General features: G+C 37.1%; 8 protein-coding genes and 2 long non-coding RNA genes across 26 annotated transcripts; 4 read left to right on the top strand and 6 right to left on the bottom strand.

The window, feature by feature from the left end:
* Nucleotides 1-217: 217 nt before the first annotated feature.
* On the top strand, nucleotides 218-4,726 carry LOC124194225 (leucine-rich repeat protein soc-2 homolog). Of its 7 annotated transcripts, XM_046588305.1 has the most exons (9): nucleotides 219-577; nucleotides 666-693; nucleotides 768-868; nucleotides 1,007-1,138; nucleotides 1,208-1,329; nucleotides 1,470-1,523; nucleotides 1,954-2,128; nucleotides 2,196-3,178; nucleotides 3,242-4,726. In XM_046588305.1, the coding sequence occupies exons 4-9, from the start codon at nucleotides 1,042-1,044 to the stop codon at nucleotides 3,701-3,703; spliced, it is 1,893 nt and encodes a 630-aa protein (XP_046444261.1). In that variant the 5' UTR covers nucleotides 219-577; nucleotides 666-693; nucleotides 768-868; nucleotides 1,007-1,041; the 3' UTR covers nucleotides 3,704-4,726. The 7 variants fall into 7 exon arrangements, with proteins under 7 accessions (XP_046444263.1, XP_046444261.1, XP_046444264.1 ...); XM_046588307.1 differs by lacking the exon at nucleotides 768-868 and having other exon boundaries at nucleotides 218-577; XM_046588308.1 differs by lacking the exon at nucleotides 666-693 and having other exon boundaries at nucleotides 829-868.
* Nucleotides 4,566-6,513, bottom strand: LOC124194229 (coiled-coil domain-containing protein 130 homolog). The gene is made up of 8 exons (XM_046588316.1): nucleotides 6,372-6,513; nucleotides 6,118-6,185; nucleotides 5,911-6,048; nucleotides 5,736-5,847; nucleotides 5,606-5,677; nucleotides 5,351-5,536; nucleotides 5,098-5,236; nucleotides 4,566-5,033 (listed from the first exon to the last, which is right to left on the bottom strand). Exons 1-8 carry the CDS (start codon nucleotides 6,372-6,374, stop codon nucleotides 4,744-4,746), a joined length of 1,008 nt encoding a protein of 335 aa, XP_046444272.1. The 5' UTR covers nucleotides 6,375-6,513; the 3' UTR covers nucleotides 4,566-4,743.
* A 367-nt stretch (nucleotides 6,514-6,880) lies between these two features.
* Nucleotides 6,881-8,839, bottom strand: LOC124194228 (RNA polymerase II-associated protein 3-like). 2 transcript variants are annotated; one of them, XM_046588314.1, is made up of 6 exons: nucleotides 8,582-8,839; nucleotides 8,294-8,428; nucleotides 8,103-8,230; nucleotides 7,385-8,033; nucleotides 7,105-7,297; nucleotides 6,881-7,044 (listed from the first exon to the last, which is right to left on the bottom strand). In XM_046588314.1, the coding sequence occupies exons 1-6, from the start codon at nucleotides 8,738-8,740 to the stop codon at nucleotides 6,959-6,961; spliced, it is 1,350 nt and encodes a 449-aa protein (XP_046444270.1). In that variant the 5' UTR covers nucleotides 8,741-8,839; the 3' UTR covers nucleotides 6,881-6,958. The 2 variants fall into 2 exon arrangements, with proteins under 2 accessions (XP_046444270.1, XP_046444271.1); XM_046588315.1 differs by having other exon boundaries at nucleotides 8,708-8,822.
* Nucleotides 8,840-9,070: 231 nt separating this feature from the next.
* On the top strand, nucleotides 9,071-20,011 carry LOC124194221 (peroxisomal N(1)-acetyl-spermine/spermidine oxidase-like). Of its 4 annotated transcripts, none has more exons than XR_006874682.1 (11): nucleotides 9,071-9,485; nucleotides 10,228-10,246; nucleotides 10,309-10,560; nucleotides 10,639-10,858; nucleotides 10,921-11,172; nucleotides 11,237-11,796; nucleotides 12,757-13,050; nucleotides 14,278-14,432; nucleotides 16,235-16,765; nucleotides 16,835-19,559; nucleotides 19,644-20,011. XR_006874682.1 is itself a non-coding variant. In XM_046588299.1 (7 exons), the coding sequence occupies exons 1-7, from the start codon at nucleotides 10,017-10,019 to the stop codon at nucleotides 12,845-12,847; spliced, it is 1,473 nt and encodes a 490-aa protein (XP_046444255.1). In that variant the 5' UTR covers nucleotides 9,752-10,016; the 3' UTR covers nucleotides 12,848-12,934. The 4 variants fall into 4 exon arrangements, 2 of the variants coding, with proteins under 2 accessions (XP_046444255.1, XP_046444256.1); XR_006874681.1 differs by lacking the exon at nucleotides 9,071-9,485 and adding an exon at nucleotides 9,751-10,164; XM_046588299.1 differs by lacking the exons at nucleotides 9,071-9,485; nucleotides 14,278-14,432; nucleotides 16,235-16,765; nucleotides 16,835-19,559; nucleotides 19,644-20,011 and adding an exon at nucleotides 9,752-10,164 and having other exon boundaries at nucleotides 12,826-12,934.
* LOC124194219 (synaptic vesicle membrane protein VAT-1 homolog-like) lies at nucleotides 11,897-14,423 on the bottom strand. 5 transcript variants are annotated; one of them, XM_046588297.1, is made up of 8 exons: nucleotides 14,255-14,423; nucleotides 13,933-14,185; nucleotides 13,738-13,876; nucleotides 13,458-13,673; nucleotides 13,093-13,392; nucleotides 12,811-13,005; nucleotides 12,417-12,729; nucleotides 11,897-12,252 (listed from the first exon to the last, which is right to left on the bottom strand). In XM_046588297.1, the coding sequence occupies exons 1-8, from the start codon at nucleotides 14,421-14,423 to the stop codon at nucleotides 12,101-12,103; spliced, it is 1,737 nt and encodes a 578-aa protein (XP_046444253.1). In that variant the 3' UTR covers nucleotides 11,897-12,100. The 5 variants fall into 5 exon arrangements, with proteins under 5 accessions (XP_046444253.1, XP_046444249.1, XP_046444252.1 ...); XM_046588296.1 differs by having other exon boundaries at nucleotides 11,919-12,252; nucleotides 13,933-14,423; XM_046588294.1 differs by having other exon boundaries at nucleotides 11,919-12,252; nucleotides 12,811-13,392.
* Nucleotides 15,160-18,157, bottom strand: LOC124194218 (synaptic vesicle membrane protein VAT-1 homolog-like). The gene is made up of 12 exons (XM_046588292.1): nucleotides 18,010-18,157; nucleotides 17,692-17,941; nucleotides 17,482-17,620; nucleotides 17,201-17,416; nucleotides 16,833-17,132; nucleotides 16,564-16,758; nucleotides 16,096-16,504; nucleotides 15,950-16,027; nucleotides 15,811-15,879; nucleotides 15,633-15,746; nucleotides 15,449-15,559; nucleotides 15,160-15,329 (listed from the first exon to the last, which is right to left on the bottom strand). Exons 1-12 carry the CDS (start codon nucleotides 18,155-18,157, stop codon nucleotides 15,319-15,321), a joined length of 2,040 nt encoding a protein of 679 aa, XP_046444248.1. The 3' UTR covers nucleotides 15,160-15,318.
* Nucleotides 19,066-19,745, bottom strand: LOC124194223 (late embryogenesis abundant protein 1-like). The gene is made up of 3 exons (XM_046588303.1): nucleotides 19,633-19,745; nucleotides 19,452-19,536; nucleotides 19,066-19,380 (listed from the first exon to the last, which is right to left on the bottom strand). The coding sequence occupies exons 1-3, from the start codon at nucleotides 19,705-19,707 to the stop codon at nucleotides 19,154-19,156; spliced, it is 387 nt and encodes a 128-aa protein (XP_046444259.1). The 5' UTR covers nucleotides 19,708-19,745; the 3' UTR covers nucleotides 19,066-19,153.
* Nucleotides 20,012-20,256: 245 nt separating the features above from the next.
* LOC124194222 (RNA/RNP complex-1-interacting phosphatase-like) lies at nucleotides 20,257-22,577 on the top strand. Of its 2 annotated transcripts, XM_046588302.1 has the most exons (11): nucleotides 20,336-20,554; nucleotides 20,622-20,744; nucleotides 20,824-20,830; nucleotides 20,879-20,911; nucleotides 20,972-21,047; nucleotides 21,108-21,313; nucleotides 21,383-21,537; nucleotides 21,621-21,729; nucleotides 21,810-21,918; nucleotides 21,991-22,086; nucleotides 22,146-22,577. In XM_046588302.1, the coding sequence occupies exons 1-11, from the start codon at nucleotides 20,491-20,493 to the stop codon at nucleotides 22,329-22,331; spliced, it is 1,164 nt and encodes a 387-aa protein (XP_046444258.1). In that variant the 5' UTR covers nucleotides 20,336-20,490; the 3' UTR covers nucleotides 22,332-22,577. The 2 variants fall into 2 exon arrangements, with proteins under 2 accessions (XP_046444257.1, XP_046444258.1); XM_046588301.1 differs by having other exon boundaries at nucleotides 20,257-20,554; nucleotides 20,824-20,911.
* On the bottom strand, nucleotides 22,244-23,119 carry LOC124194224. The gene is made up of 2 exons (XR_006874683.1): nucleotides 22,838-23,119; nucleotides 22,244-22,758 (listed from the first exon to the last, which is right to left on the bottom strand). It is a non-coding gene; the product is annotated as an uncharacterized LOC124194224 (long non-coding RNA).
* Nucleotides 23,120-23,370: 251 nt separating this feature from the next.
* On the top strand, nucleotides 23,371-25,848 carry LOC124194217. Of its 2 annotated transcripts, none has more exons than XR_006874679.1 (7): nucleotides 23,371-23,478; nucleotides 23,603-23,717; nucleotides 23,990-24,196; nucleotides 24,548-24,593; nucleotides 24,665-24,786; nucleotides 25,107-25,203; nucleotides 25,418-25,848. It is a non-coding gene; the product is annotated as an uncharacterized LOC124194217 (long non-coding RNA). The 2 variants fall into 2 exon arrangements; XR_006874680.1 differs by having other exon boundaries at nucleotides 24,036-24,196; nucleotides 25,418-25,834.

Here is a 25,848-nt window from a genome sequence, read left to right as displayed (position 1 = left end):
CATACAGCGCGCTTATTTTGAAAAGATATGCATTTATATTTTATAGATGCAAGTAGCAGGCTGGATAAGTGATAACGAAAATTATTTATATTTACACAAGATCTTGTCTCGGATTCTTTTATTTCTATAGCGGAATCAGGAGGAAAGGTTGGAGAGAGCAGGCACTTGTCATTTTGTCAATATGCGAGACCCCTGAGCTTATAACAACAACTAGCGCCACTGCACATCAGAAGAAGAAATTGATGCTGGCATTTGGCAAGAAAAAAGAAGTTTTTTGGGGCTTGGTCGGATTGTTATACACTGAATATTTCCATTTTTTAACTTGTCAACCATTTTCAGTTGGTAAAGGTGGCTTTATTAGTTTCATTGGAAACTTGAAATTCAATCAAAGTGAAACGATTTTGATTGGTAAAGTAGAACCCAGTGCTATCATCATCTCCGGTGTAAACACCAGTGGACACAAGAACCTTTGACTGCATTTCGTTCTGTCGTGTTTTATTTTGGTCGTGTCGATCTGATCCTGATAAATTTTCATCCTGTGCTACTTATCAAATCATTATTACATGTGGTTGAAGTGGTGAGTGTTTAGTTCCATGTTCTTCTACCTTTAAGTGCCTATTCACTATGAGAATGTGAACATCTAAAACTTTTGATTTTTTTTTCAGTAACTAAAAAGAGACATTGCTTTTTAAGGTATTTTCTAAGTTTATATTATCTCAACTAAAAATGTTTTCAATGATCACTTTTGTTTTAAACATTTGACATAGTATATAGACGCACACACACCTTAAATTGTCTCAGCCTATTACCTATTACTTTGCTCCCTAGAGTAGCCCCATATATGGTATCTTAAGTTGTCAATATTGAGGTAATTTATTCCATCATCAACTTCAATCATCTTATTTATCACATATATTCTAAAAGTGAATGTGACTGAAGATCAAACCTGTCTTTATGGAGACGTGTAATGCAAATTATGTTTATTTTCTTGTTTATAATTGTCTAGTGGCCAGTTATCTGTATGGAGTTTACATAAAAATAATGAGAAAAACTCCCAAGAATCGAAACACCGAATTTCCGCCTTCAGCTGCTGCTGCTGAGAGATTAGCTGATTACAAGGGTGAGGGGAATCCACTTGGTAAGATAACAACATTAAGTTGCCAATTATTTCCTATTAATTTATTTGAGGCTATTTTGATCCTCTAAGGTGTGGCAAATCTTACTTCTCCTGAATTGGACATTCATCCCATCCTACCACTAAGCGAAATGCCCGAAGTGAACGAAGGAAATCCTGTCCCGTCGTCTAGTTCCAGTTCCAAAGACAACAAGGCAAGTGATTTTGAATTTCAAGAGAAAAAAGAACAAAATTGATGTTTTGATTGTTAACAAATGAACCAAGCCAAGGAGTAAGCGGCGGAAAAAAAAGTCATTTTAGTATTTTATGTGTTTGATTCCATTTCCATTTACAGACTGGTTTTGCTAAGTCTCCACAAGCTCAAGCTCATTGCCAACCAAGAGTCATTGTAAGTGGTTCAGATGAATTCACCCTGTTTTCGCAGTCTAGTGACCCACCTCCACTGATATTACTCCGTTTTCCATATACATTTTTACCGGATTCCGCCCATCGCTTTGTTACTATTCCCTATTCAGCTGCAGCTATAACTGATGCAATAGCATGAGCATGACCCAGTAATAGGACTTTTGATACCTGGTAGCTTGGCACCAACCGACTATCTAGAATGGTTTGCTTTTCTGATACTTACCATCCACTCTCAGTATACCTTATCACACGCGCCAGAGCAGTTCAGGTTTACTTGAGAAGCATGAATTTAATATTTCTTAAATTATTACAGCTTCTTCCTATAGCTTCTACTGCGCCAGTTTCTTCATGCCTTAGGGGAACGTTTTGTTTTGTACTAATGCTAATAATCGGTATTGTGCCTTCTCGTGTAGGAAAAGAAGCTCTCTTCGGGCTCTTTAAGTTCTGGAGGCTGTGATGGAGCGCGCCCGAAGGTGGTCACTGTTAAGCATCCAGAATCGAACAAACCCAAACCCACAGTTAAAAAGAACAAGCCAATTCAAGCCGACCTGGATGTTGCCAAAGAATTTACTCGTTGTAAAGAAGAAGGTATTTCACGCTTTTTAAAAATCATATTCTTGTACAACATTTTTATGTTTTGCTAATGAAAATTCAGGAAAATCACGACTGGACTTGTCTAAATCAAGTGTGACTTTGCTACCTCCTTCTGTCCGGGAACTCACTCATCTGACCGAATTCTACCTCTACGGAAACAAGTTAGCATGTCTGCCTCCCGAAATTGGGTGTCTAGTAAACCTTTCGACATTGGCACTCAGTGAAAATTCCCTGACAGGCCTGCCAGATAGTTTAGCAAACTTGCGCTGTCTACGCGTTCTCGATCTGCGACACAACAAATTGCATGATATCCCTGACGTAGTTTACAAACTACATTCTTTGACTACACTATTTTTGCGCTTTAACCGGATCCGTGTGGTTGGTGACGAAATTCGTCAACTCACTCATTTAACCATGCTGAGCCTTCGTGAAAACAAAATCCGCGAACTGCCAGCAGGAATTGGTCGGCTGACCAATTTGATCACCTTTGATGTGTCCCACAACCACTTGGAGCATCTTCCCGAAGAGATTGGCAACTGTGTCCAACTATCGTCACTGGATTTGCAGCACAATGAGCTCCTAGATATTCCTGAAAGCATTGGTCAACTTCGTAATCTCAATCGACTGGGCTTGCGATATAATCGTCTGACTAGTGTACCCAGATCCCTGAGTAATTGTGTGCATATGGACGAGTTCAACGTCGAGGGCAATGCGATTTCCCATCTCCCTGATGGCCTTTTGTCTTCACTCAGTCAGTTGACGTCCATCACCTTTTCACGCAATTCTTTTACCGCTTATCCTTCTGGTGGACCGTCCCAGTTTATAAACGTACATAGCATCAACCTGGAGCACAACCAGGTGGACAAAATTCCTTACGGTATATTTTCCCGAGCCAAACATTTGGCCAAACTGAACATGAAAGAGAATTTATTAACGTCGTTGCCATTGGATATTGGGACGTGGGTCAACATGGTCGAACTTAATCTCGGTACCAATCAGCTTAACAAAGTCCCCGATGACATTGCCCTTCTTCAATCTCTCGAGGTACGTTCTCTCTTCGCATTTAAAAAATGAAATGCATTAACCCGTTTTTATTTCTATTTAAAGGTATTGATCCTGTCCAATAACAACCTTAAGCGAGTGCCGAACAGCATTGGGAATTTGCGAAAGTTGAGAGTGCTAGACTTGGAGGAGAACAAACTTGAAACCCTGCCCAACGAGATTGGATTTTTGCGTGACTTAAAGAAACTGATCGTCCAATCGAATCAACTCACTTCATTGCCACGGGCGGTAGGCCATCTTTCTAATTTGACCTACCTGAGTGTAGGTGAAAATAATCTATCCTACATCCCGGAGGAAATTGGGACGCTCGAGACATTAGAATCGCTTTATCTGAACGACAATCTAAATTTGCACAACTTACCATTTGAATTGGCCTTGTGTTCCAGTCTGCAGATTATGAGTATCGAGAACTGTCCATTGTCGCAGATTCCGGCTGAGATCGTGGGGGGAGGTCCATCTCTAGTTATTCAGTTCCTCAAGATGCAAGGCCCTTATCGTTCTATGTAAAAATGGGCAGATCTAATTCACTTTGATCGCATCCGTTAGATTTTGCAAAATGAAAAAAAAAGGGCTGTCGCTATATATCGCTCTCTCGATTTCAAACCTTTCGCTCTTGTTCCCGAGAAAGATCCATCCTTCCTCCTCGTCATTTTAAGGGCGACTACATAAGTATATTATGTGTGTTGTGTGCCAATTATGTCTCTTTATTTCCTTTGAGATTGATTCTAACCATTTCGTGATGTAGCTTGATATGTTTTTTTTTTTAACATTTCTATTATTCTAACTTCGAATGAAGTGGGAAAACGTGCGCAGAACTTGATATCTATGGTAATATCTGTTCACCACAGTCCTCACATCTATATACTATTTTGACTGGCTAGGAAGCATGTGTTGTGTAAAAAAAAATGGGGAAAAAACTAGAAAATGGGGCGAGTGTTTTGCTCAAGAAAAAGTAGCACATTTAACAAAATGCAAAAAGCAGACATCCTTTCGTGCGCCAGCAGAGCTTGGAATTGCATATCGTGTTTGCCGATTTCCTCAGCATTAGACACCCAGCTTTTGCGGGTTAAAGCACACTATACATAGTTGAAGCGAGACGTTGAGTCTAACTGACTAATAGAAAAAAAGAAGAAACATGATTCGTATTCCGAATCGCCGTTTGCCGTGTGCGTGTTTTAAAAGTGCCCAGGTCTGACCTTCTGTCCCTCCTCGACCACACACTGACACAATTAAATAATTGTACACAAGATCCTTTCCTCTTTAGTGTTCAAATTCTTCAACTGTGTATCAACGTTTGCTGTTTGCCAGATGCTACTCGTTTATATCCCTCTGATGTTGAGACATTAAAACAATTCAAATTAAAAAAAAATGTAGTTACGTGTTTGTATCTACTATTATTCCAAACTGGTATATACACATGTTCATGATTCTCTGTGCTCCATATTCATCCTGCTCGTTATGTGTTATCCAAGTTGTGACAGCATAATTGTTATTTCTCCTTTGTAAAAATACGACTTGCGACCTATCAAATTGCTTTCTCTTCAAATTTATTGAGAATCTTCGCTACTGCTACTCGTATAATTGCAGAGGCTGACCAGTTTTGATGGACTGGCATTAGCTGCAGACGATGTGCTTGGCATGTCTTCTGAGTCGCGCGTAGCTTTAGATTTTAAACTTACACCAAGATTATGGCGGGTTAAAGTACTGCATTTTGTCCGTGAATTTGTCACAAATGGGTTTGGAATTCCAATTCTTTTTGGGGTGCCATCGTTCGATGAATTGAAAAGGGGTCTAGAATCAATTGTCTGTCGAACGTCTTGTTGTCTTTCCTCTGGAGCTGCAGATAATTTATCATTAGGAAAACATTATATTTAAACAAATTTTGAATTACACAAACTTACTTTGTGTTGGATTTAATCTTAGCAAGGAAGCAATTTTTTGGTCATCCTCAGACTGTGGTAAAAGTTTGATGTCTAATGAAGATTTTGCCAAGAGTGCGGCATCAACCGCAGCTCTCGCTTTCAACTCTTTCTTTGCTGTCTGAAAATAAAAATAAAATAAGCGGGGATAATTTAGAATCATTCGAACAGAGGTAATTTGATGAATTTTTCTTGAAGGAAATCCATAAAAATTCAAATATATATTACTACTTACTCTAAATTGATCTCTCAGAATCCGATTAGTCGTGTAATCATCTCGCCATCGTTCTCTATGATCTTGTAAACGATCAATTATCGGTGCTGCGTTCTTTGATTTTAAGGCATCCTTCTCTCCATGTTCAAGTTTAAACATTGCATCTGTAGCCAGTTTTTGGCTAGTACTTTTTTCCTCAGGGACAACCTGAATGAAATTCATATGCATACCTATTTTAGTTATTCAACAATTGATCTGTTTGTAATTTTGTCTCACCTGTTCATTATCTAAAGGGTCCCACCTTCTTTCTTGTCTTTTTGCTCCACTTACAATAACATAGTCCAAGTTCTAAAAAAAATGCTACAATTATTTACATTTTAAGAAGAAATGTGTATAAATAGCTTACCCCTGGATCAGTTTTCATTACAATGTAGTTGGGGCAAAGATGGCACTTGAAACGAAATTGGTAAATAGGAGTGGAATAATACATTCCCACCTTAGTCTTTTCAGCATTGTACCTTCAAGATCAACACAGAATTATTTTCTAGCACTAATGATTTTAAGTTGGTGTTTGCACTAACCTTACACCCATTCCAATAGGGATAGATTTATCTGGACAACCTTCACACCAAATGTTATATGGCATTTCAAACCTAATGATAAGGATGCCGAGGTGGAGTTTGTTGGCTCTTTCACGTAATGCATGAGTACCATGATATCTGTAATTTTAAATAATTATAAGAGTGGGGCTATTTATTATCTTTACAAGACTATTTTTCACAACTTACTTGTTAATGGAACCCATTTCTGGCCTCCAATCAGGGGGGTAATATTTGTTGACACCTTTTCGTTCACCCTAAAAATCATGCGAGAAAAATAAGTTAAAGATTTGCCCATGTTTGCAAAGGTACACTGAGACAATAATAGGCCTACTCATTAATGGTTAGTAAACAAAGAGTGAAAATGTGAGATAGGCTCAGGGTAGTCTATAATACATTATTTTACCACTCTAAATTTTAAAATAATGATTTTAAATAGTTACCATTTTTGTGTATGTTCTTGTTATTTAAAAAGTCAATAAAAATTGACACAATGGTCAGCAAAAAGCAAAAAGTAGCACGTAAACAACCTCAACCTTGTCGAATCGAGTTCGAGCTGTCGACTGCGCTTAACCGCTTAGTTCTATTGTGTAATAAGTGGATTTGGTTAAAATGCAAAACGCTGATTGCGGAATCTGGAACTTTACCTATGGTACGAGCACACGAGCACGAGAAGGATCTAATTAGCCTCTGCTCTCTGATTTATTGTGATTTTCGAACTGCTAATGTAAGGCTATTCTTTTCAAATTTATTTTCGTGCTTGCATCGGTGCATCCTTCTTTTTAGTACGTATTCTCTACAAAAACTTTTAGGTTGTTTTTTTTTCCAAGCCAGTTTTAAAATAACCCAGCGCTAAAATACATATCACAAAAAATTACTCATTCTCTTATTTTTCTCTTTCGTACGAGGTAAATTAACAGTAATTGAATACAAATTTTTAGTTCTACACAAATTCACATTAAACAGTTTATTCAAATGTTCAAGTGCGTGTTAAACTTTCGATACAACGATGCAAGCTGCTGAAAAAAACTCACTTTAGTTTTTGGAACACTGAGTTTCGTTCTTCTTCAGTTCCCTCATTATTACTATTGATACACGTTTGAAGAAAATCTAAATCTGCATATGGGAAAATAATGTTAATAACGCGATAACAGAGACAGATAAAGAAAATATTACCCGATTTTTGATCCGACGATAAAAATAGCGTAACTGCACCGATTCGCTTGACTCGAGATAAGCCAGTCAACCATGGAAGAATAGCATCTTTTCGTGGAACAAACTCCATTTTCAAAATTTTAATAATCCCGCCGAGAATGTCAGTTTCAAGAGACTCACGAAATAGATCGGGGAGCTTGGTAGGGTTAATTTGCTAGAATAGAATAATGATTTTAACATTGGGAAAAAATATTGAAAAATAAAATAAGTGCATCAAATGCTAAATAAAAATTAAATTTACCTTTAGATATTGGTACTGCAAATCAGAATTTTGATCGAGCCTGGTCCAATCTTGATAAAATTGGATGCAGTTTTTGGGTGAAGGTGGGATAATTTCAACGATTTTCGCCGTTTGGATTTCAATAGTTTTCAACTCAATATTCTTTTGACCAGAGAGTTGGTTAATAAGTTTATCAATTCCAAGACTCTCCTGTTTGCTGTCGTTCACGACTGCAATTGAAATTTGAACGTCAGGTTCCGTCTTGCCGTTGTTTGGAACAGGAACAAACTCATTTACGACTGTCAGAGATGGATGCTTTAACGAAAGATCGATTATCTCTGAAGCCCCTTTTAATGGTTCAATTTCAACAGCTTTCTTTGTTTGATTGGTCACTGACTGGTCGAAGCTTACTCTCTTTTTGCTGTTAATTTCTTTGCTTTTTTCAAGCGCAGTAGATTTTGAGGAATCCTTACTGAGTTTTGAGAGGCGTTCAAATTCTTGCAGCGCAGCTTTGTTATGCGGTTCTATACTTAATACTTTCTTAAAGTCATCAAGTGCTTGTTCCATCTTTCCTGTGTGAAATCGGGCTGTGCCGCGACGATGATATGCTTTCACAAAGGTTGGATCAAGTTTTAAAGATGTGTTACAATCTTCTTCAGCCTCTACAAATCTTAAAAATAAAATACATTTGGTAGATAAAAATACAAAATCTTTGACAGGTAAAAAAACATTCACTCACCTTTTTACTTTAATCAAAGCAATCGCCCGATTTGCAGGTAGTATGGCATCAGAAGGATCAAGTTCCATGGCTTTAGAATAGCATTCTATTGCTTTCTCATATTTCTCTTCTTTGAAACATTCATTCCCCTATAAAAATTGTTCAATTAGCAAACCCTAAAGCAAAACAAAATAAACTTTTTCATAGGCTACTTTATTTTTTTCAAGCACTGCCTTTTGCCTGTTTTGATGATCTGTTAGGCCTCCTGAATTTTGAACACTTGGACAGTTAGAGGTAGGGTTTTCATTTGATTCAAATATTGTTTTCCTGTTACGTATGGGGAATTCCTGGAAAAAGTAAATTCACGAAATTTAGTTTAGTGGAAATATACTCTTGGATGTTTTATTACATCATAAACATATCAAACAAATGGGAAACAGCTCAGTATAGTTAACGTTGCCGACTTGGCTTCAGAGAAAAGATAAGTAGCTAAAGCGTACCTGCTCTCCAGCAATGCTAGGGGATTTTGGTGCATTTTTAAGCAGTTCATCTTTTACTTTTATTTCATTTTCCCATTGATACAAATCTTTCAGATAATTCTGATAGTCTTCAGCATTTTCTCTCACCTCACGTTGCATTTCTGCTGCTTTTGCGGACATGTTCAATTGTGAAGTATTTGTTACCTATGCAAAACTGCAAAAACAAATTTTGAACGTTGTTTAGCAGACAGAGAAAGGTTGCTATGGTTATCATCATAACAAAACGTCGGTGCTGCCACGATGGGGGCAAAACAAAACTTTTACAATTTACTTAATAAATAATTTTAAAATAATTTATCATTCTCTAAAATGAAGAAATTTCAATTTTAATTTTCATCGTTAAATTTATCGTTGCCATCAATTTTAGAAAATATCGTAGAAAATAACTAGCTATGTAAAAAATAAAAACTTGATCTAGGCTAGCAGACGATTTCGACAAATGATTTATCGTTTGTATACTTTTATTTGGTTTAGGCGGGCTATGATTGTTTTTTGCTGAGTGCCTTGAGATAGTGAGATACATATGAGTTGTTCTCATATGAAAACTGTGATGGTCAACGATAAGGCGAAGGTGCGTCATAATTCAACCGATATTGGATTGGATTTTCACTATTGACGTTGAATTTTCCCAAATTCGTTATTGCCGTGATAATAAAGCAACGAAGAAAATTTCGGCATTTCTACTCATTTAAAAAAGTATCTCAAGTTGCTTTAAAAATGAAGCATGTAATAATTGTTGGTGCAGGAGCATCTGGGTTGGCTGCAGCCTCAAGGCTTGTTGAGAATGGTTTGAGTACCACAAATATCACAATCTTAGAAGCTCAAAATCACATTGGAGGAAGAGTGCATACAGTTACAAATGACGGTAATACAATTTCATTTTAATCTCAGAACATTAATTTAAAATGTTGAATTTTCTTTTTTATAGGAAATCCAACAATACAATTTACTTAATAAATAATTTTAAAATAATTTATCATTCTCTAAAATGAAGAAATTTCAATTTTAATTTTCATCGTTAAATTTATCGTTGCCATCAATTTTAGAAAATATCGTAGAAAATAACTAGCTATGTAAAAAATAAAAACTTGATCTAGGCTAGCAGACGATTTCGACAAATGATTTATCGTTTGTATACTTTTATTTGGTTTAGGCGGGCTATGATTGTTTTTTGCTGAGTGCCTTGAGATAGTGAGATACATATGAGTTGTTCTCATATGAAAACTGTGATGGTCAACGATAAGGCGAAGGTGCGTCATAATTCAACCGATATTGGATTGGATTTTCACTATTGACGTTGAATTTTCCCAAATTCGTTATTGCCGTGATAATAAAGCAACGAAGAAAATTTCGGCATTTCTACTCATTTAAAAAAGTATCTCAAGTTGCTTTAAAAATGAAGCATGTAATAATTGTTGGTGCAGGAGCATCTGGGTTGGCTGCAGCCTCAAGGCTTGTTGAGAATGGTTTGAGTACCACAAATATCACAATCTTAGAAGCTCAAAATCACATTGGAGGAAGAGTGCATACAGTTACAAATGACGGTAATACAATTTCATTTTAATCTCAGAACATTAATTTAAAATGTTGAATTTTCTTTTTTATAGGAAATCCATTGGAAATCGGGTAATTTTGAATGAACCTCTTTATCCATGTGTTGCTGTTCTTATAGCTGTTTTATCAATAAGGGCACAATGGGTACATGGTCAAAAAGGAAATGTTGTGTTTGAAATTGCTGAATCAGCTCATGAGCTTAATACCGACATCCAAACTTTAGAATCTAGTGGATTTGCCGAAAATGTGGTGTTTGGATTTGAAGACTACAAATTGAATAAAGAACAAGTTCAACAATTTATGCAAACAGTACATTCACTTGAAGAGATTTCTAAAAGTGAGTTGTCTGGATGGAACAAGTCTTTAGGAGAATATTTCGAAGAAAAGTAAATCCTCCCGCGTTGTTGCTTTTTTAGTCTTAACACTTATTTAACGATACGTAATTCACTCAAATTTCTTTCTAGGTTCAACGAACTTATTCTTTCTAAATGTTCTCACTCTGAGTTTGATCGATCTACTGCATTAGCCTTTCTCGATTGGTACCATATAATGGAAAATGTGATTGATGGAGCAGATAACTGGAAAGAAACATGCGGTTCCGGCCATTTACATTACAAAGAATGTTCTGGAGATCCCTTAGTTACATGGAAGCGAGGATACAGTACTCTTTTCAAAATTTTAATGGTAATTTTGTGACATTGATGTTTTAGAGGTCTCAAACTTTATTTCTGTTGGTTTTACTTCAGAAAAATCTATCGAAATCGCACAGTGACCAGCAGCTACCTCTTTCTGATCGTATATTTCTCAACAAGGCTGTGACAAGTATCGATTGGGATAGTGAGGCTACATCAGAAAAAAAAATTCAAGTTACCTGTGAAGATGGATCTCTCTACCCAGCCGATTTTGTTCTAGTAACTGCTTCCCTTGGATTTCTAAAATCTAATATGTATAGCCTATTTATTCCCTCTTTGCCACCTTATAAAAAGAGAGCCATTCAGGTAAATTCAAACTGTCATCAAACTTATTCCATATTTCCAAAATATGTAATTTTTTTCACTTTAGGGTCTGGGCTTTGGGACTGTTGACAAAATAATCATCAAGTTTGAGAAACCCTGGTGGACAACAGACTGGGGAGGGATCTCTCTTTTACGCCGGCGTTCACAAGAAGCTGGTAGTCATTGGTCAGATCATTTATTGGGTTTTTACACGGTGCGTCTTCATCCGAATATGCTCATAGCCTGGATTACAGGAAAAGCTGCTCGCCAAGTAGAGTCATTACCAGAGAATGAAATTCTTAAGGTCTGCTCGGACCTTTTAAGGAAATACATAGGGGCGGATTTCCCTTTCACAGAACCCGTCGGATTGATTCTCTCCAAATGGTTTAGCAATCCTTTTACGGTTGGCTCGTACAGTTACCGGTCGATGGAATCCAAAGAGATGAACGTTTGGGCAGCAGACCTTGCTCTACCGGTATACGATTCCAATGGTTTTCCTCGCTTGTTCTTCGCTGGTGAAGCTACACACGATCAATTCTATAGTACGGTGCATGGAGCTGTAGAAACCGGATGGAGAGAAGCCGATCGTATTGCCAAATACTGTATCGGTTTCCACAACGCAAAACTGTAAGGTATTTTTGTTATCTTTCCCAAGATTATATTAGCTATTGAATTTAAGTGTAACCCCTCATCGAAAGTTCGCATTAAAAAAAATTGAAAGAAAAAATTGTTGATCTATTTGCGTCAGTGCAAATTTATTAGAAATAGAAAATCATAATAAAAGTTTGTTTAAATTCCTTTCATTAAAAATTATCTAAAATTTTGTATGAAAGGAGTGCTAACTAACTCTAGTAGAAAAATAGCGCCAATAATCCTTCTTTGAATTCGTTTTCAACAATCAAATCGATTACTATTTTAAGAAACTAACGTTCTAAACATTGGGAGAGAACACCTCGCGCAGTTTTCCCAAAAATCCGTGCACGTGCTTGTGTTCATTTCCTTCATGCAAATCAGGCGAAATCTTGCGCTCTAAATTCTCCTCTTCTTTCTTGCTAGTTGGCAAGGTAATATTTTCAGGATCATCTGTGTAAAGATCAAAATGAGATATTATAAAGCATGCAAATGAACATTAATCATTCATTCAATGAAATTCACATGTAAAACTTAGTCGCAATATGGGCCAACTGTAGAGAAATATGGCATAGGTATAGGAAAATAGTAAGGGAACACTCCAGAATTCTCATCACCATATCGCAGCGTTGCCGATGGTTCCTTCTCCTCTTCCGCTTCTTCTTCTTCATCGTCGTCTTCATCGTCTTCTTCGTCTTCTTCATCTTCTTCGTCTTCTTCATCCTCCCATGATGTTTTTTCTCGTTTCGCCATCTCATCCTCTAATTTCTTCACCAAAGATTTTTCCTGTCTCCGTCGGTGTTTTACGTTCTTCTTTGCCAACAAGTAGTAGTCACGCTCGTTAAGCGAATCTTCTTTCGAAATTCTTGGATCAAGAATTACTTTGCCAACTTGTCCATGCTCTTGTACGTGCTGCAGTGCTTCATTAAACTAATCATATGTAAATTACCATTTCAGATTAATTTATAAAGCACAAAAATGTAAACGGGATGTATGCTTTTGGATTATTACGTCATCAAATTGAAGGATGCAATCGAAAACGGCTTGAATTTCCCCGTCTTGCCACATTTGACAGACTTTGTCGAATGTTTCGCGGATGTAGCGGCGATCCTTCTGGAAGTACAACAGATTACGCAGGTTGAAGCCACAGACACTCTTGTTCTCCTCGTAGAGTTTCAATGGCGTTACTTTTTCCTGCCCCAACCACTGCAAATAAAATTGAAAATAGAAGATTTTAATTTTCAGACATCGGTAAGCCAGATAACAGAAATAATTACACTTGATCATACTTACAGATTTTGCGGTGTCGAAGAGTCCGCCGTTAGTTGTTCGATTTCCGAAGAGAACATATTTGCCCATGGGACTCAGCAGATTAAAATCCCGATGGAAATTAGACTCGTGTAGACCATCTAAGACTAAATCAACTCCGTGTGGGTAGCTGTTACGGATCTCAGAAACATAGTCTGTGTCACGCTCAATGTAGTGAACTGCATGATCTGAAGACTCGACATGTTTGCCATCCATCCTTTCCGTGGTAATTTTAAAGATGCGAGTATTGGGCACGATGCGCGCCATTTGAGTCACCAAAGTCCCCTGAAAGAAAACAAAACTTAAAATTACCGAATTAAAGATTAGTTATAAATTCAGTTGAACATTACCAATCCCCCAGGAGTCGAGTGTAGGAGAACAGCTTTGCCGGGACTTAGATTACCCATTTGGAAAAGCAAAGAATGGGATACGATTCCATCGACGGTCAAAGCTACAGCTTCGTGATAGCTCATCTGATCAGGAATTTTGAAGCAGTATTCCTCCCGACAGACAACATATTCACTCCAGGCTTTGCGTTCCGGAAGAGCCATAACACGATCTCCTAACTGCAAGGACACAAGTTATTCGGTCAGGTTTTAAGTGTCATATTTTTTACGGATAAATGTGTACCTTCAAATCAGTAACATTTTTTCCCAATCCAACGATTTCACCAGCGACTTCACTTCCCATGATGAAAGGAGGCTTCGTGGATCGAACCCAATTGTCCAGAATTCCGTTGCGCGTCATAGTGTCGTGGAAATTAACTCCACTAAGCAGGATCAAGTAAATAATTTGAATTTTACGTGAATTAAACAACATAATTACCAGGAATGAGAACGAATGAGGACATCGCCTTTCATCGGTAAGGGTAGCGGTACTTTGTCCGATTGTATATTTTTCGTTTGACCGAAGTGAGTTAGCTGGACGCACTTCACTTCATTAGGCACAGTATGTTGACTAAGCAAAAGAGAAAGGTCTCCTCCATTCTGGATCAGGTGTTGGTCGATTCTACTCCTAACAAATTGTTGCTTAAGGCGACACTCTTCTTCATCTCGCCGACGGAGTTCTTCAATTTCTTCTACATTAATTTTAATTACGTTGAATGAATTAAGACAAGGAAAACGTACGTTAATGTTAAAAATTTTACTCTGAATTTCCTCTGATTGACAGAAGGAACCTTCTTCCTGACGACCTTCGGATGCTGTATTTTCCATACATGTTGGTAATGGATTTTCACCTGATTTTTCATTCACATCGAGGACATCTCGACTGCTGTACAGATTCGATGGGGTTTCATGCTGTTCTTCACACAACATATTGATCGGGCAAGTTGTATCTTTCGATAATCTAAATGATAGTCTTTACGATGTTTTGTCACTAGAATGTGCGTTAATTTATGCAATGAAAATTGCTATCACAAGATAGGTTTTGACTTCTTCAATAAGTACTATATTCATAGACCATCAACGAACGACTGCGTTGGCTGTGTTGCTTTGTGCTGAGTGTACAGTTTTAAACCGTCAGGACAACGTTGGCAATACTTAGAAAAGCAATTTTCCGTGAATTGTTTTTCTGTTTTCCCTTGCTGACAATTATCGCAACAGTTTACTCATATTTTGCATCTTTTCAAGTTAATGAAAGCACCGATCGAAACCAGCCATATTGACGCACGTCAAACGTATAGGGCTACACTCTCAAAACTATTAGTATTATTTTTGTTTGCATGTATTCAAAAAATAATTTCTTCGTCGAGCGTACGACTTTTATTAATTTTTTAACGTCTTTTTAATCTCTTCTCGCAACAGCTTATTAAATGATATTTAGTCGTAAAGCGCCGATCACGGCCACATCTGGGCCATATATACGATGCATGCCAGACGTTAGATGTTCCGGTATTTGTAAATTGTAATAAGAATTCATGTCACATTCCTGCGTCTACATTTAGCTGATCGTTTTGCCAAGTTTCTTGCTTTTGCTTAAAAAGAAATTTCCAATTTATTATGAACGTTTGATGTCATGATAAACTCGAAAAAGAAAAGTAAAATCAGTCAATTAATGCGGTATTTTTGTATTTCCAAGCGAATCAAACTATTCTACTGTAAAACAATATTTTCTGAAATAAGAATCTGATTTAAGGAAGAAATTTTCTTAGTCGCTAGAGGCCGAAACGTTTTCTTGAGGCCACCTGATGAAACGTTTTCTCATGGATATTTATTCACTACCTATAAAGTGCGGGGAAAACAAAAATAACACAATTAATTTGATATGCAAGACGCTAGAATGCATTGCCACAACCCGCGACAATTTAGTTAGGTTTACTAACGAGAAGGGAAGAACTCACGAAGTTTTTCCATGAAGCCCGTGTGCTGTTTTCTCTCTTCCTGAAGAGCTCCGGGAATTTCCTCCTTGAAATCTTTCATTTCTTTAGTGGTCATCGGAAGCGTCAACTCAACTTTACAGATTATTTATTTACTGATTAGTGTGCACTCATTATTTTTATTTTAAAGATAAGAAAAACAACGTACCTTTTTCTTTCGATAGAATGGGTTGCTGCGTTTCCATTGATGGAAAGCCCTGGGGTGAGATCGTCGACGTAGGAGACATCAATGGTTCGTTAGAACTCGATATGTGGGATAGTACTTGAAATACGCATAACCATAGTTTAAATTCAACTAACCGAAAATTGGAAGAGAGATCGCTTACCATTCTCAACCGAATAAGGAGATAATGGTGGTGGGTTCGGCAACTGCGGGAAGGTGTCTTGAGTAGTAACTATAGTCGTAATAGTAGCGCAAATAGTACATTATTAAGAAAAAAAGAACTTGTTTAAAAAATTACACACCTAATGTAGGCTCCCCAATTATCATGCCAACGGGGGCAATTCCTACCGTCTCAATGTTCGCTTGCGGCATCGTACCTTCTACAGAAAATTGAAAAATGACGTTTAAAAATCAGCAGGAGATAAAAATAAAGCTTTCTATCGTTTACCTGCAGATTCTCTAGAGAGAAAACTTGGAGTTAGCTTTTCTTTGATGGTGTCCAAAGTGGAACGTTCGTGACCGCGAGAGCTTCCTACCGGAAACAAATTCGGCATTAATCCAGTGGTATGTTGTTGTTGTTGTTCCAGGATTTTCTTCTGCATTTCCTCTTGCTGTTGCTGCCTGGCACGCTCCTTGTTCTCTGCAGCCAATTCCTCATCTTCGACCAATTCGCCCGGCTCTGGGAATCCTAGTTTGTTCAGCAAAGGTTTCTCTTGCCAGTGACGCTGTTTCACGTTCCTCTCGGCCAACACGTAGTAGTCACGCTCGTGAAGCGATTCTTGTTTCGTCATTCTTGGATCAAGAATGATTTTGCCGTTCTGTCCGTGCTCCTGCATGCGCTGCAGAGCTTCAGGGAACTGTATCAACATTTTATATTAGTAAAGTTACTACTGTTATTGCTAATTATTTTGATTACATCATCGAACTGAAGGACGCAGTCATAAACAGCCTGGATCTCGCCGTCTTCCCACATTGTGCAGATTCGGTCGAACAATTCGCGGATGTAGCGGCGATCCTTCTGGAAGTACAACAGATTACGCAGGTTGAAGCCACAGATGCTCTTGTTCTCCTCGTAGAGTTTCAATGGCGACACTTTTTCTTGGCCCCACCACTGTAAAGTAATTGTAAAAAGAGTTACAAGTTATATTCTGAAAACACCTGACATGAATTCTTGTTTCTACTTACAGATCTAGCGCTGTCGAGAAATCCGCGGTTGATAGCTGCCTGAGTTCCGAACAGGATATACTTGCCCATTGGTCTCAACAGATTGAAATCGCGCTGGAAATTGTCCTCGTATTGACAGTCAAGTACCAAATCAACTCCATGAGGTGAACTATGACGGATTTCGGTAACGTAATCAGCATCATGATCAATGTAATTGACGATCCGGTCGGCAGACTCGCCTTGTACCTCTTCTTTGTTCATGGCAATTTTGAAGATGCGAGTATTGGGCACGGTGCGTACCATTTGAGTCACCATCGTACCCTATTATGGAAAACAAATATTCAAATTCAACTGGAGTTAAGAAAAAACCCGAGTTTAAATAATATTACCAATCCCCCAGGAGTCGAGTGTAGGAGAACAGCTTTGCCAGGGCTTAGATTCCCCATTTGGAATAGCAAGGAATGGGCTACGATTCCATCGACGGTCAAAGCTACAGCTTCGTGATAGCTCATCTGATCAGGAATTTTGAAGCAGTATTCCTCCCGACAGACAACATATTCACTCCAGGCTTTGCGTTCCGGTAGAGCCATAACACGATCTCCAAACTATTTGAAGACGATGTTATAGTTTCTAGAGCGAGATTCAAATACGAGTGGGGAATAGGATTTACCTTAAAATTTGTAACGTTTCTCCCCAGTCCGACAATTTCGCCAGCAACTTCACTTCCCATGATGAAAGGCGTTTTTAGAGTGTGAACCCAAGTGTCCAACATTCCGTTGCGAGTCATGATGTCATTGAAATTGACACCGCTGTTTAAAATAAAAGTACGCTTAAGCTTGAAAGAATAAGGCTATAAATTTAAATGCGTTCGAATAATTACCAAGAGTAAGCGCGGATGAGAATTTCGTGGTTCAAGGGTAGCGGTAGTGGAATCTTCGTGGTGTGGACGTTCTTCGAGACTCCAAAACTGGTCAGCTGAACGCAATTCACTTCATTGGGAACATGTTGACTAAACAGATGCGCCAAGTCTCCTCCGTGCTGGTTCAAGTGATTATCGATCCTCCTCCTAATCTCTTGTTGCTTCTTGTGAAATTCTTCCTCGTCTCGCTCACGCAGTTTTCGCATTTCCCCTAAAAATGGCGATTCAAATCACATAAGACAAATTTTAAAAAAAGAAACAAAGGGAATGAACAATTACTTTGAATTTCTGCCGATTCATTGTAAGGCTTTTTCCCTGGACGATCCTCGGTTGGATTTTGGATGACCGTTGGTTTCTCGCCTGCAGTTTCGACCAAAGTATCTGGATTAAGACTGGGATAAAGACTAGGGGTTTTTTCACTCTCCATTTTAACTTCAATGTTTTTCACTTTCAAAAGTTTTTACTCAGACTGCAAGATGCTCATAGACCACCAAGTAATGGACTGTGCTCTGTGGCGCTTTACAATTTGTTTTTATACAGACGGGGGTAGTCAACGTTGAACGAACTAACTTACTTAGAAACGCAAGGATTCTTTTTTTTAATGACCTACGTCTAGTTTATTGTCTCTGGTGGTTTATCTATCGCTTATATTTTCACATTTTTTTTTTAGAACATAAATTTAAGAAGTATCAATGTAGTGAAAACTCGGGATTCAAAATGGTAATCTTAAATTATGCTTTGTTTAATTTTACAAGACGAATTACGGACGTAAAATTTATTACATGCAGAAACCAAAGAGAAGATTAGAATTCCGAGAAAAAGAAAATGGAACGCCGAACTTTCGTTGGCCGCTATCTGCTATAGTGCACATTTTCTAAGAAATAGTTGGGATTTTTCTTTTATTAGGTCCACCAAGAATTTAAATGTCAAGGTTACCCTGGCATTGACGACACAATGAAATACTTTTTCGCCACTCAATGAGTATTAGCGTGAGCACAATTTTTTATTTATTCGCCCTCACGCACCCTAATAATCGATTTAGAAATTCTTAAAAGAATAACATTGCGCTTGAACAAAACCATTTATTTATACTGTAGATTCGTTGGGGGAAAAAACGACAAATAATAGTTTTGCGGAAAAAGTTATTATTGGTACAGAAAGCATTCTCCGAAAAATAATTTCAAACTCAGCTTCATACTTTTACGGAAGGTTGATAAATAATTGAGTCAACTATTCGTCTATTTTTATTGTTTTTTCTCAATGTTTCAGTTGATATTTTTATTCATAAACTCTTATTATCATTAATAATTTCAAATGATGCAGAAAAAGGTGTTCTTCTATTGTAATAAAATTGTATTTTCTCAATCAATAATCGGGGACTTCACTATCGCAGGAAGCTTATTAACACCACAACGAAATAAAATCAATTTCCTCTACTGAATGTTTCTTTGATGTTCTCCACCATGCCTTTGCCCTTTTCTTGGATCGTTCCTGTAGTGTCTGAGATCGTATCTTTGATTTTTCCCAGCATTCCTTTGCCTTGTGCAGATGCATCGCCAGCCGCTTGCTTGGTGCTGTCAGCAAAATGTTGTGCGTGTTCTTTAGCCGATTGTCCCCCTTCACGACCGGCCTGAGCAACATCACCAGCACCTAAAACAAAATGACAGGAATTAGAAAGTGAATTGGAAAACAGCATTAACCTTGCGAAAAATTAACCGTACTTTTCTGGACTTTCTGGCCGGCAGAAGACAATTTATCGCGTGCGGTGTCCATTACTTTAAAAAATCTTTTCAACACTTCCCTTATCTGCAATAGGAAAAATGAAACAGGTGACATTGATGACTCGTCTGACTCGTACAATTATTTTGCAGTATAATGGGAAATAAATGATTGTATAATTACAATATTTTCAGAGCGAAAAAGTAGCGATTTCAGCTGACGAGCAAAGGAAGACTGACGACAATAACTGTGAACCATGGACTTTTAAAGAGCTTGGCTTCGAAAGAAATGTATACGTTGATACTAAGTATTTTTCCTGAAAACAAATGACGCGAACAAAACGTTTTCTATTTTTTGTTTATCAATTCTTGTGAGTTGATTGAGACGTTGACTTCGCGGAATAGCGTCAGCACTAATAAGAAACCATCGATTTTTGAGATAAATTGTGTCGCTAATGAAAACCAAAGCATTTCAAAATAATTTACGTCGTGAACTGAAAAATATTCAACGCTAATTTATTTCACTACATGCCTACTGCTGAATACATACATGACTATGCTTACATTTGCTACATGAAATTTGATGACAATTACAATCTCCGCGCGCGAAGCATGAGATGCGAAATTAACAATGCAAAACAATCAAGGTTTTTTTTAATTTTTTTCCCACCATATGTAAAGAGGCAGACATACAGTAGAACTAAAAATTAAGAAAGTAAGAACAGAAGCATATAAAGTATATACATGATAATGTATAAATGTAAATGAAAAGTCGAAAACCAATTTCCGAACAAGTAAACTTTGACAACTCTGGCCAGACCTGTATTAGACGCGTCAGCAGACGATTGTTGTGTAATGACAGCATGAAGGCGATGAAGCCATTATTTTGAAAACAAAAAGTTAAAAACGCCGATAACGATAACGTTGCGAGTTTCTTGCAGAATTTGAAGCGAGTTTTATTTCTTTTGATGCTTAAATTTTGGTCAGTGTTTGGAATAAGTTGTATTTGTTTTATTGTCAAATAACAAAAAGGACGAACAGTATGAATGAACGATCAGAAAATCCGGTGAAAGGCATTCAGTCAAATCCTGATGCAGAGAAACAAGGTAAATTTGGTTTTAAATCATGCTATTTTTTAATAAACAGCAGTTTTGATTCTACTGTTTGTTTCAGGTGTGAACACATCTTCGAAAATGGGGGTTGTTTCTACTGATTTAGAAAGTGACAGTTCAACATCAGCAAGTACAAGTTGTGTACAACACCATTTTTCTACTGACAGTAGGCCTACTTATAGAGGTATAGTTCCAAGTTCCATAAAGTTATTAGCGTATGAGCATGTAGCTATAATTTTTTGGTTTCATGTTTACATTTACAGGAAGAGGACGAGGAGTAAACAACTACAGTAATCACCCAAATGACTTTCACAATCCACCTTTTGGAAATCCTGGTCCAATCCCCAACAGGTTTGCATATCTTTTAACTTTTAAATTTCATTAATATTTAATATTTGCTCTTGTATGTAGGTGGGAAAATTATCCCAGTATTGGAGAACCGATAGAAGGATTACCCATCTTGGCTTGTAGAGTTCCTTTAAACGAGGTTTGATGACATTTATACTTTTTATTCTATTTAAATAAAATTTCCCTTTTCATTTCACAGCACTTGCTTCATTTTAACAATGTTGATCTTGAGCAATGGTTCACCCCCAAAAATTTAATGGAAAAGGTACCAACCGTTGGTTGTATTATTGATCTTACTGCAACAACAAGGTATTACAATCCAAAAGTGTTCACTGATTCCCAAGTCCAACATGCAAAGATTTATTGCATAGGGCATGAAATTCCAGATGAAATTACGATCCAAAGGTAGAAAAAGATTGGTTAGATATTTATAAAATGTTATAGTTTTTTAAAGAATTTTTGTATTCAATGCAGATTTTTTTCAGTAATGGATAATTTTCTTCATGACCCTATGTCACGTGGGAAAGTAGTAGTTGTGCATTGCACTCACGGCCTTAACAGAACTGGGTATTTGGTGGTAAGGTACCTAGTTGTGCGAAGAGGTTATCAACCAGCGGATGCGATATCAGGTCTAATTTATTGGCTTATTTAGTCTTCCAGTTTTAACCCTTCACATTTTTACCTTTTCGTTTTTTTTTCATTGTCATCGTAGCTTTTAACAAAGCTCGGGGTTACCCTATGGAAAGGGAAAACTATATTGAGAATCTAAATCAAATGATTCAAGAAGTTTGTCCTAATCCAGTCCCACTGTTTCAGGAAAGGTATAATTTTTTTTTTTTCTTTCAGGATAAGATGTTTATAGTCTAGGTCAATTGATTTAATATTTAATACTCATTCTCAGAGATGATAAAGTCGAAGTCAACCATCAGTGTGAATCAACAGATTCAACATATCGACCAGTATATAACCAACAAAGCCGTAACTATTACGGTGGAAGACCTTGGTACGAGGTTAGTTGATACTAGGCTTCAAAATCAATTCAATTCGAGTTTTTACATTGTTGTTGATTAAATTTGATGCAGAATAACTATCGTGGCAACCACTACCGTGACCGACCTTATGCCGACAGGAGAGATCGCCAAGAACGTCCTATTTCAGACGAACTGCCATCAAATGATGTGATAAAAATAACTCGTTTCATCTATTCGATTTTCCTTATAGTAACGCCTTTATATAGATACGGAATCACCGCCCCGACAGCCGTTATCGCCACCAGCCTGCAAGGGAGAGAAATAGTGCAGAGAGTCGAAATTATAGAGAACGCGAGAATGGAGCATTGAATACAGATAACCGACTCCAACGTGATGATTATCCGCGCCGAGTCAGCAATGAAGATCCCAGAAACCACTCTCCGGCGTTCTAACAGTGGTATTCATTCACTGGTCACAATTACTTTATTTTTAGTTCGTGGTATATCACTCCATTCAATGAAGATTTTTTTTTTTTTTTTTAATTTTAAGCATTTAAGAATTCATTATTGAAGTTCGTATCTAACACTCGTATCATCCATACTAGACAACTATAGTGTGGACGATGTTTCGACCAATTACTTGAATATTTGAAGCTTTGAACGAGAATTTATAATGAATACAGACTTTCATCAACAATATTCAAATTACCGACATAACTTAGAATACTTACTGCGTTCTTAATTCTAAAGAAAACTCAAGTATTTATGTATTACGCTTAGAAAGCTTCCTCATGTTAAAAGGCGTTTAATACGCGATGTAATGGCGAAGGCTGCGGAAACTAACATACGGTGTTCTCTAGTATCTCTACTTCCCACAAACCTATAAATATTATAAACGTCAATAGAAGTTACATCATTATTCATAAGATGATTAGATGAACTTGGTAACATTACCCTACCTACAACTGGTAGCTATTAACGTTTCATCACTGCTTTTTTGATCGAAATTATGGGAGTGATTTCAACATAGGTTGGATAGAATTTTTGTAGTGTGTGTGTATACATAAACAGTAGGGCCGGTACGTCGGACATCCGGATGAAGATGTTTCCACATCAGAAATGAACAGTAACGAACATAAAAAAAGATAGTGGTAGGCCTACATATCCATTCTCGAAACTCAACTTCTTTAATATCGGAACTAAACTCATCACTGCTAGTCTGCTACTCAATTCGCCACCTCTTCTCAACTATGGCCATACTAACGATAATTATTCCACCAACAAAGCTCACTTTTTAATTTTTCGATAATTTTCCTTTTTTATCTACTCTACTAAATCTATTTCACGAAGATGACGAAGAATATTTAGTTTATTTTTCATTTTTTCGACTCGTCCGTGGATGCTAAGGGCTGTCACTAGATGGCTGAATATTTCAGCGTGTTTAGGGATTTAACTATTCAGCCCTAGTGTGTAGGGTGTGTCGAGATCAGCAGACGACATTACGTTCGACATTTCTTTTTCCACGAGACGCTGTTCGAGAAGGTTACCTTTTTCATGGCTCATGGTGGGGCACTTTATTTCCTGACGTTTTTCGTCAATGGTAATTCCTGTTTTATTCTATAAGGTTATTGAATTTAACTTTTGTTTGTGCCGTCTGGTTAATTTACGGGTTACATGTTAAAGACTTTGTTTCTTTAATTGAATTTTTATTTTTTTATTAACAGCCTGGTGAAGTCTGAGCTTTTTCATTGTATTACGTGCACGTGATCGCTGCCTGGTCATGAAGAGGTCTCCACTATTTTGCAAGGCAATTGATATGAAAAGAGGAAATTTGAAAAGGTAATTAAGTACTTGTAAGCTAAATTGAGAAGGCAATCAAGTAGCATTATTAGCACTTTGTTCTTGAAATGACATCTTATTTTGGGCTTCCATGTAACATGCTTAAATTTAAGTCTACATATGTGTGCTACATATTCTTGTTCTTTGTTAAGAATTAACTCTGGTTGTACAAATGTACATTTAACTCTTTGAAAATGTGTTATCAAGTAGAACATTCCTTTTTTTTAAATTAGAGAATATCATTGGCTTATCAATTTCATCTTGTTTTGTAGGGTTTCTTGTTCAGTTTGAGATGTTAATGTGTTGTGTGGTGTGCAGTGGTTTATCAGTCATTCAGTTGGGAGATGCCCCGAGATGGATGATCAACTGCTGGGACTTCCCTCACATCATCGTCTTTTTCTATGGAGACGCTGTCCGAGAAGGTTGAGCTTGGCCATTGCAGGCAACTTTCTATCTTGACATTATTAGTCTTAAAAATGGTAATAATTAGGCCTACTGCCTATATTCCTTAAGGTTATTAAATTTAAATATTTTCTGTGGTAAACTTATGGGGATCATGGCTTTTGACTTGTACTGTATTGTTAATCTCAATGGTTAAATTTCTAAAAGTTATTTTTCTTCAATTTGATGGTTAAATTTCTACGGTCATGAGGTCTGCTGTACACTTTCCCCAAAGTGTCGTCTCTTGGTTCATGTCGCACGTTTGTTTGCTAAGTGTTTGAATTATTCATTTACATTTGTTGGCTGAATTTTAACTTGCGATTTGTTTCGCTTTGGAACTTTTTTCACTGCAGAAAATATCTGTTCATTGATGTTCTTTTTCTCTTTAGGTTTTCATCGTCAGTTGTTGCTCTTTGGTATGCAGTTCATGTTCAGGTAAGAGATTGCTTTCTCTTATCTATTGGAAGAATTTGAGAAAATGTCTAAGCTTCATTGCTGTCATGTAGGTGGTTTTGTTGCAGCCAGCTAGTGAAAGGGAGTCCAAGTCGAGTTGAGCTGTAGCTTTTGAAGCAGTCAACAATGCTCGCGTTATTCCGAAATGTAACATCAATGAAGACATCATGAAATGGTAATTTGATTGTGATATTGCTTTGTAACAGGGGAAGTTTCATTAAAGTCTGATTAAAATATTAAAGTGGGTTTAGAATTTTACTGAGAAGATGCTTGCTCAACTAGCTTTTGCTGAATTGTAATCTTTTTGATTTAACTAGAACATTATATTCCCTTTTCCAAAACTTCTCATGCTATTTTTTTTTGTGATTTTAAACATTTGTTGCTGCTCAGACTTGATTTTTTATTCAAACTTGACACGACTTTTGTTTCTTTTCTTTCATTACATGTTTCTTCAGTTGGTTCAGGTGTAAATGTAAATATTTGATTTCTCAACAGGTCTTGGTGACGATGCGATCATTAATCTTCTGCATGCAGTTTGTTATCAAGAAGTGGAGAAGCAAGACTTGAAGCAAAGCTGCAAGAAAAAGAAATGGTAATTTGCCTGAGATATTATTTGTGACTTGGGAAGTGTTTAGTTTTTTATTGAAATGTAGTGTTCTATCAAAAGATAACTTCAAACTGACTCAGAAAATTAATGACAATTGCTTTATAAGCAGACCCTTGTCTATTTTACTAAGAAAACGTTAAAAGAGAAATTCATGGTTTTCCTGTCTATCTAATATAATATCCCTGTTTTTTTCTCATAGGTATTGACGTTAATGTGCAGTGGTTGTCCGACTCTTCTAGCTGTTGCTTTCCTGAATTTTGCCGGAGTCTTTGAAATAGCTGATCCTGTCATCCTGAAGTTATGATGCCGGGGTTATCCTGGAGTACCTGTTGTTGGTGTCTTAAGTTACTGTGGCAGTTTGATTCGGGTTGATAAAAATATTAATATCCATGTAGTATGTGATGTAGTAACCTTAATAAGCTATTATGTTTTCCATTGTGGCATGTTGTGAACTGATCTTGGTCTAAAAAGCATTTGTGCTTCCTGATATTTCCCTCACCCATATATATCTAATAATTCTTAAAAATGGGATGTTAAAGTGAACATCAAATTTTTCATTTTGCGTAGAAAATTAATAGTTCATTTATTTTTCACTTTGTGAAATGACGAAATAAAAAATGATACAACCAA

The sequence above is a fragment of the Daphnia pulex genome, chromosome 5, assembly GCF_021134715.1.
Source record: "Daphnia pulex isolate KAP4 chromosome 5, ASM2113471v1".
NCBI classification, from domain to species: Eukaryota; Metazoa; Arthropoda; class Branchiopoda; order Diplostraca; family Daphniidae; genus Daphnia; species Daphnia pulex.
Note: the sequence above shows the minus strand (reverse complement) of the source record. Positions and strands in the feature narration are given on the sequence as shown.

Excerpts from the sequence above, each read along its gene's own strand:
- LOC124194225 (XM_046588307.1), top strand. The coding sequence starts at position 1,042 with ATGAGAAAAACTCCCAAGAATCGAAACACCGAATTTCCGCCTTCAGCT. Across the intron at positions 1,330-1,469 it reads CCAGTTCCAAAGACAACAAG|ACTGGTTTTGCTAAGTCTCC; the intron begins GCAAGTGATTTT and ends TTCCATTTACAG. Across the intron at positions 3,179-3,241 it reads CCCTTCTTCAATCTCTCGAG|GTATTGATCCTGTCCAATAA; the intron begins GTACGTTCTCTC and ends TTCTATTTAAAG.
- LOC124194229 (XM_046588316.1), bottom strand. Across the intron at positions 5,537-5,605 it reads ACCCTTTAGATAATGAACAG|GTTGTCCCTGAGGAAAAAAG; the intron begins GTGAGACAAAAT and ends AATTTCATTCAG. Across the intron at positions 5,237-5,350 it reads TTCTGAGAGATCAATTTAGA|ACAGCAAAGAAAGAGTTGAA; the intron begins GTAAGTAGTAAT and ends TTTTATTTTCAG.
- LOC124194228 (XM_046588314.1), bottom strand. The coding sequence starts at position 8,740 with ATGTCCGCAAAAGCAGCAGAAATGCAACGTGAGGTGAGAGAAAATGCT. Across the intron at positions 8,429-8,581 it reads CTAGCATTGCTGGAGAGCAG|GAATTCCCCATACGTAACAG; the intron begins GTACGCTTTAGC and ends TACTTTTTCCAG. Across the intron at positions 8,231-8,293 it reads CAGTGCTTGAAAAAAATAAA|GGGAATGAATGTTTCAAAGA; the intron begins GTAGCCTATGAA and ends CAATTTTTATAG.
- LOC124194221 (XM_046588299.1), top strand. The coding sequence starts at position 10,017 with ATGAAGCATGTAATAATTGTTGGTGCAGGAGCATCTGGGTTGGCTGCA. Across the intron at positions 10,859-10,920 it reads CTCTTTTCAAAATTTTAATG|AAAAATCTATCGAAATCGCA; the intron begins GTAATTTTGTGA and ends GTTTTACTTCAG. Across the intron at positions 11,797-12,825 it reads GGTTTCCACAACGCAAAACT|GATGCAATCGAAAACGGCTT; the intron begins GTAAGGTATTTT and ends ATCAAATTGAAG.
- LOC124194219 (XM_046588293.1), bottom strand. The coding sequence starts at position 14,423 with ATGTTGTGTGAAGAACAGCATGAAACCCCATCGAATCTGTACAGCAGT. Across the intron at positions 13,674-13,737 it reads AAAATGTTACTGATTTGAAG|TTAGGAGATCGTGTTATGGC; the intron begins GTACACATTTAT and ends GTGTCCTTGCAG. Across the intron at positions 12,253-12,416 it reads ATCGGCAACGCTGCGATATG|ATGATCCTGAAAATATTACC; the intron begins GTGATGAGAATT and ends ATCTTTACACAG.
- LOC124194218 (XM_046588292.1), bottom strand. The coding sequence starts at position 18,157 with ATGGAGAGTGAAAAAACCCCTAGTCTTTATCCCAGTCTTAATCCAGAT. Across the intron at positions 16,028-16,095 it reads TCTCTCTAGAGAATCTGCAG|AAGGTACGATGCCGCAAGCG; the intron begins GTAAACGATAGA and ends AATTTTCTGTAG. Across the intron at positions 15,880-15,949 it reads AATTGGGGAGCCTACATTAG|TTACTACTCAAGACACCTTC; the intron begins GTGTGTAATTTT and ends TTACGACTATAG.
- LOC124194223 (XM_046588303.1), bottom strand. The coding sequence starts at position 19,707 with ATGGTTCACAGTTATTGTCGTCAGTCTTCCTTTGCTCGTCAGCTGAAA. Across the intron at positions 19,537-19,632 it reads TTTTTCGCTCTGAAAATATT|ATAAGGGAAGTGTTGAAAAG; the intron begins GTAATTATACAA and ends TTCCTATTGCAG. Across the intron at positions 19,381-19,451 it reads CGGCCAGAAAGTCCAGAAAA|GTGCTGGTGATGTTGCTCAG; the intron begins GTACGGTTAATT and ends ATTTTGTTTTAG.
- LOC124194222 (XM_046588301.1), top strand. The coding sequence starts at position 20,491 with ATGAATGAACGATCAGAAAATCCGGTGAAAGGCATTCAGTCAAATCCT. Across the intron at positions 20,555-20,621 it reads TCCTGATGCAGAGAAACAAG|GTGTGAACACATCTTCGAAA; the intron begins GTAAATTTGGTT and ends TGTTTGTTTCAG. Across the intron at positions 22,087-22,145 it reads ACGAACTGCCATCAAATGAT|ATACGGAATCACCGCCCCGA; the intron begins GTGATAAAAATA and ends GCCTTTATATAG.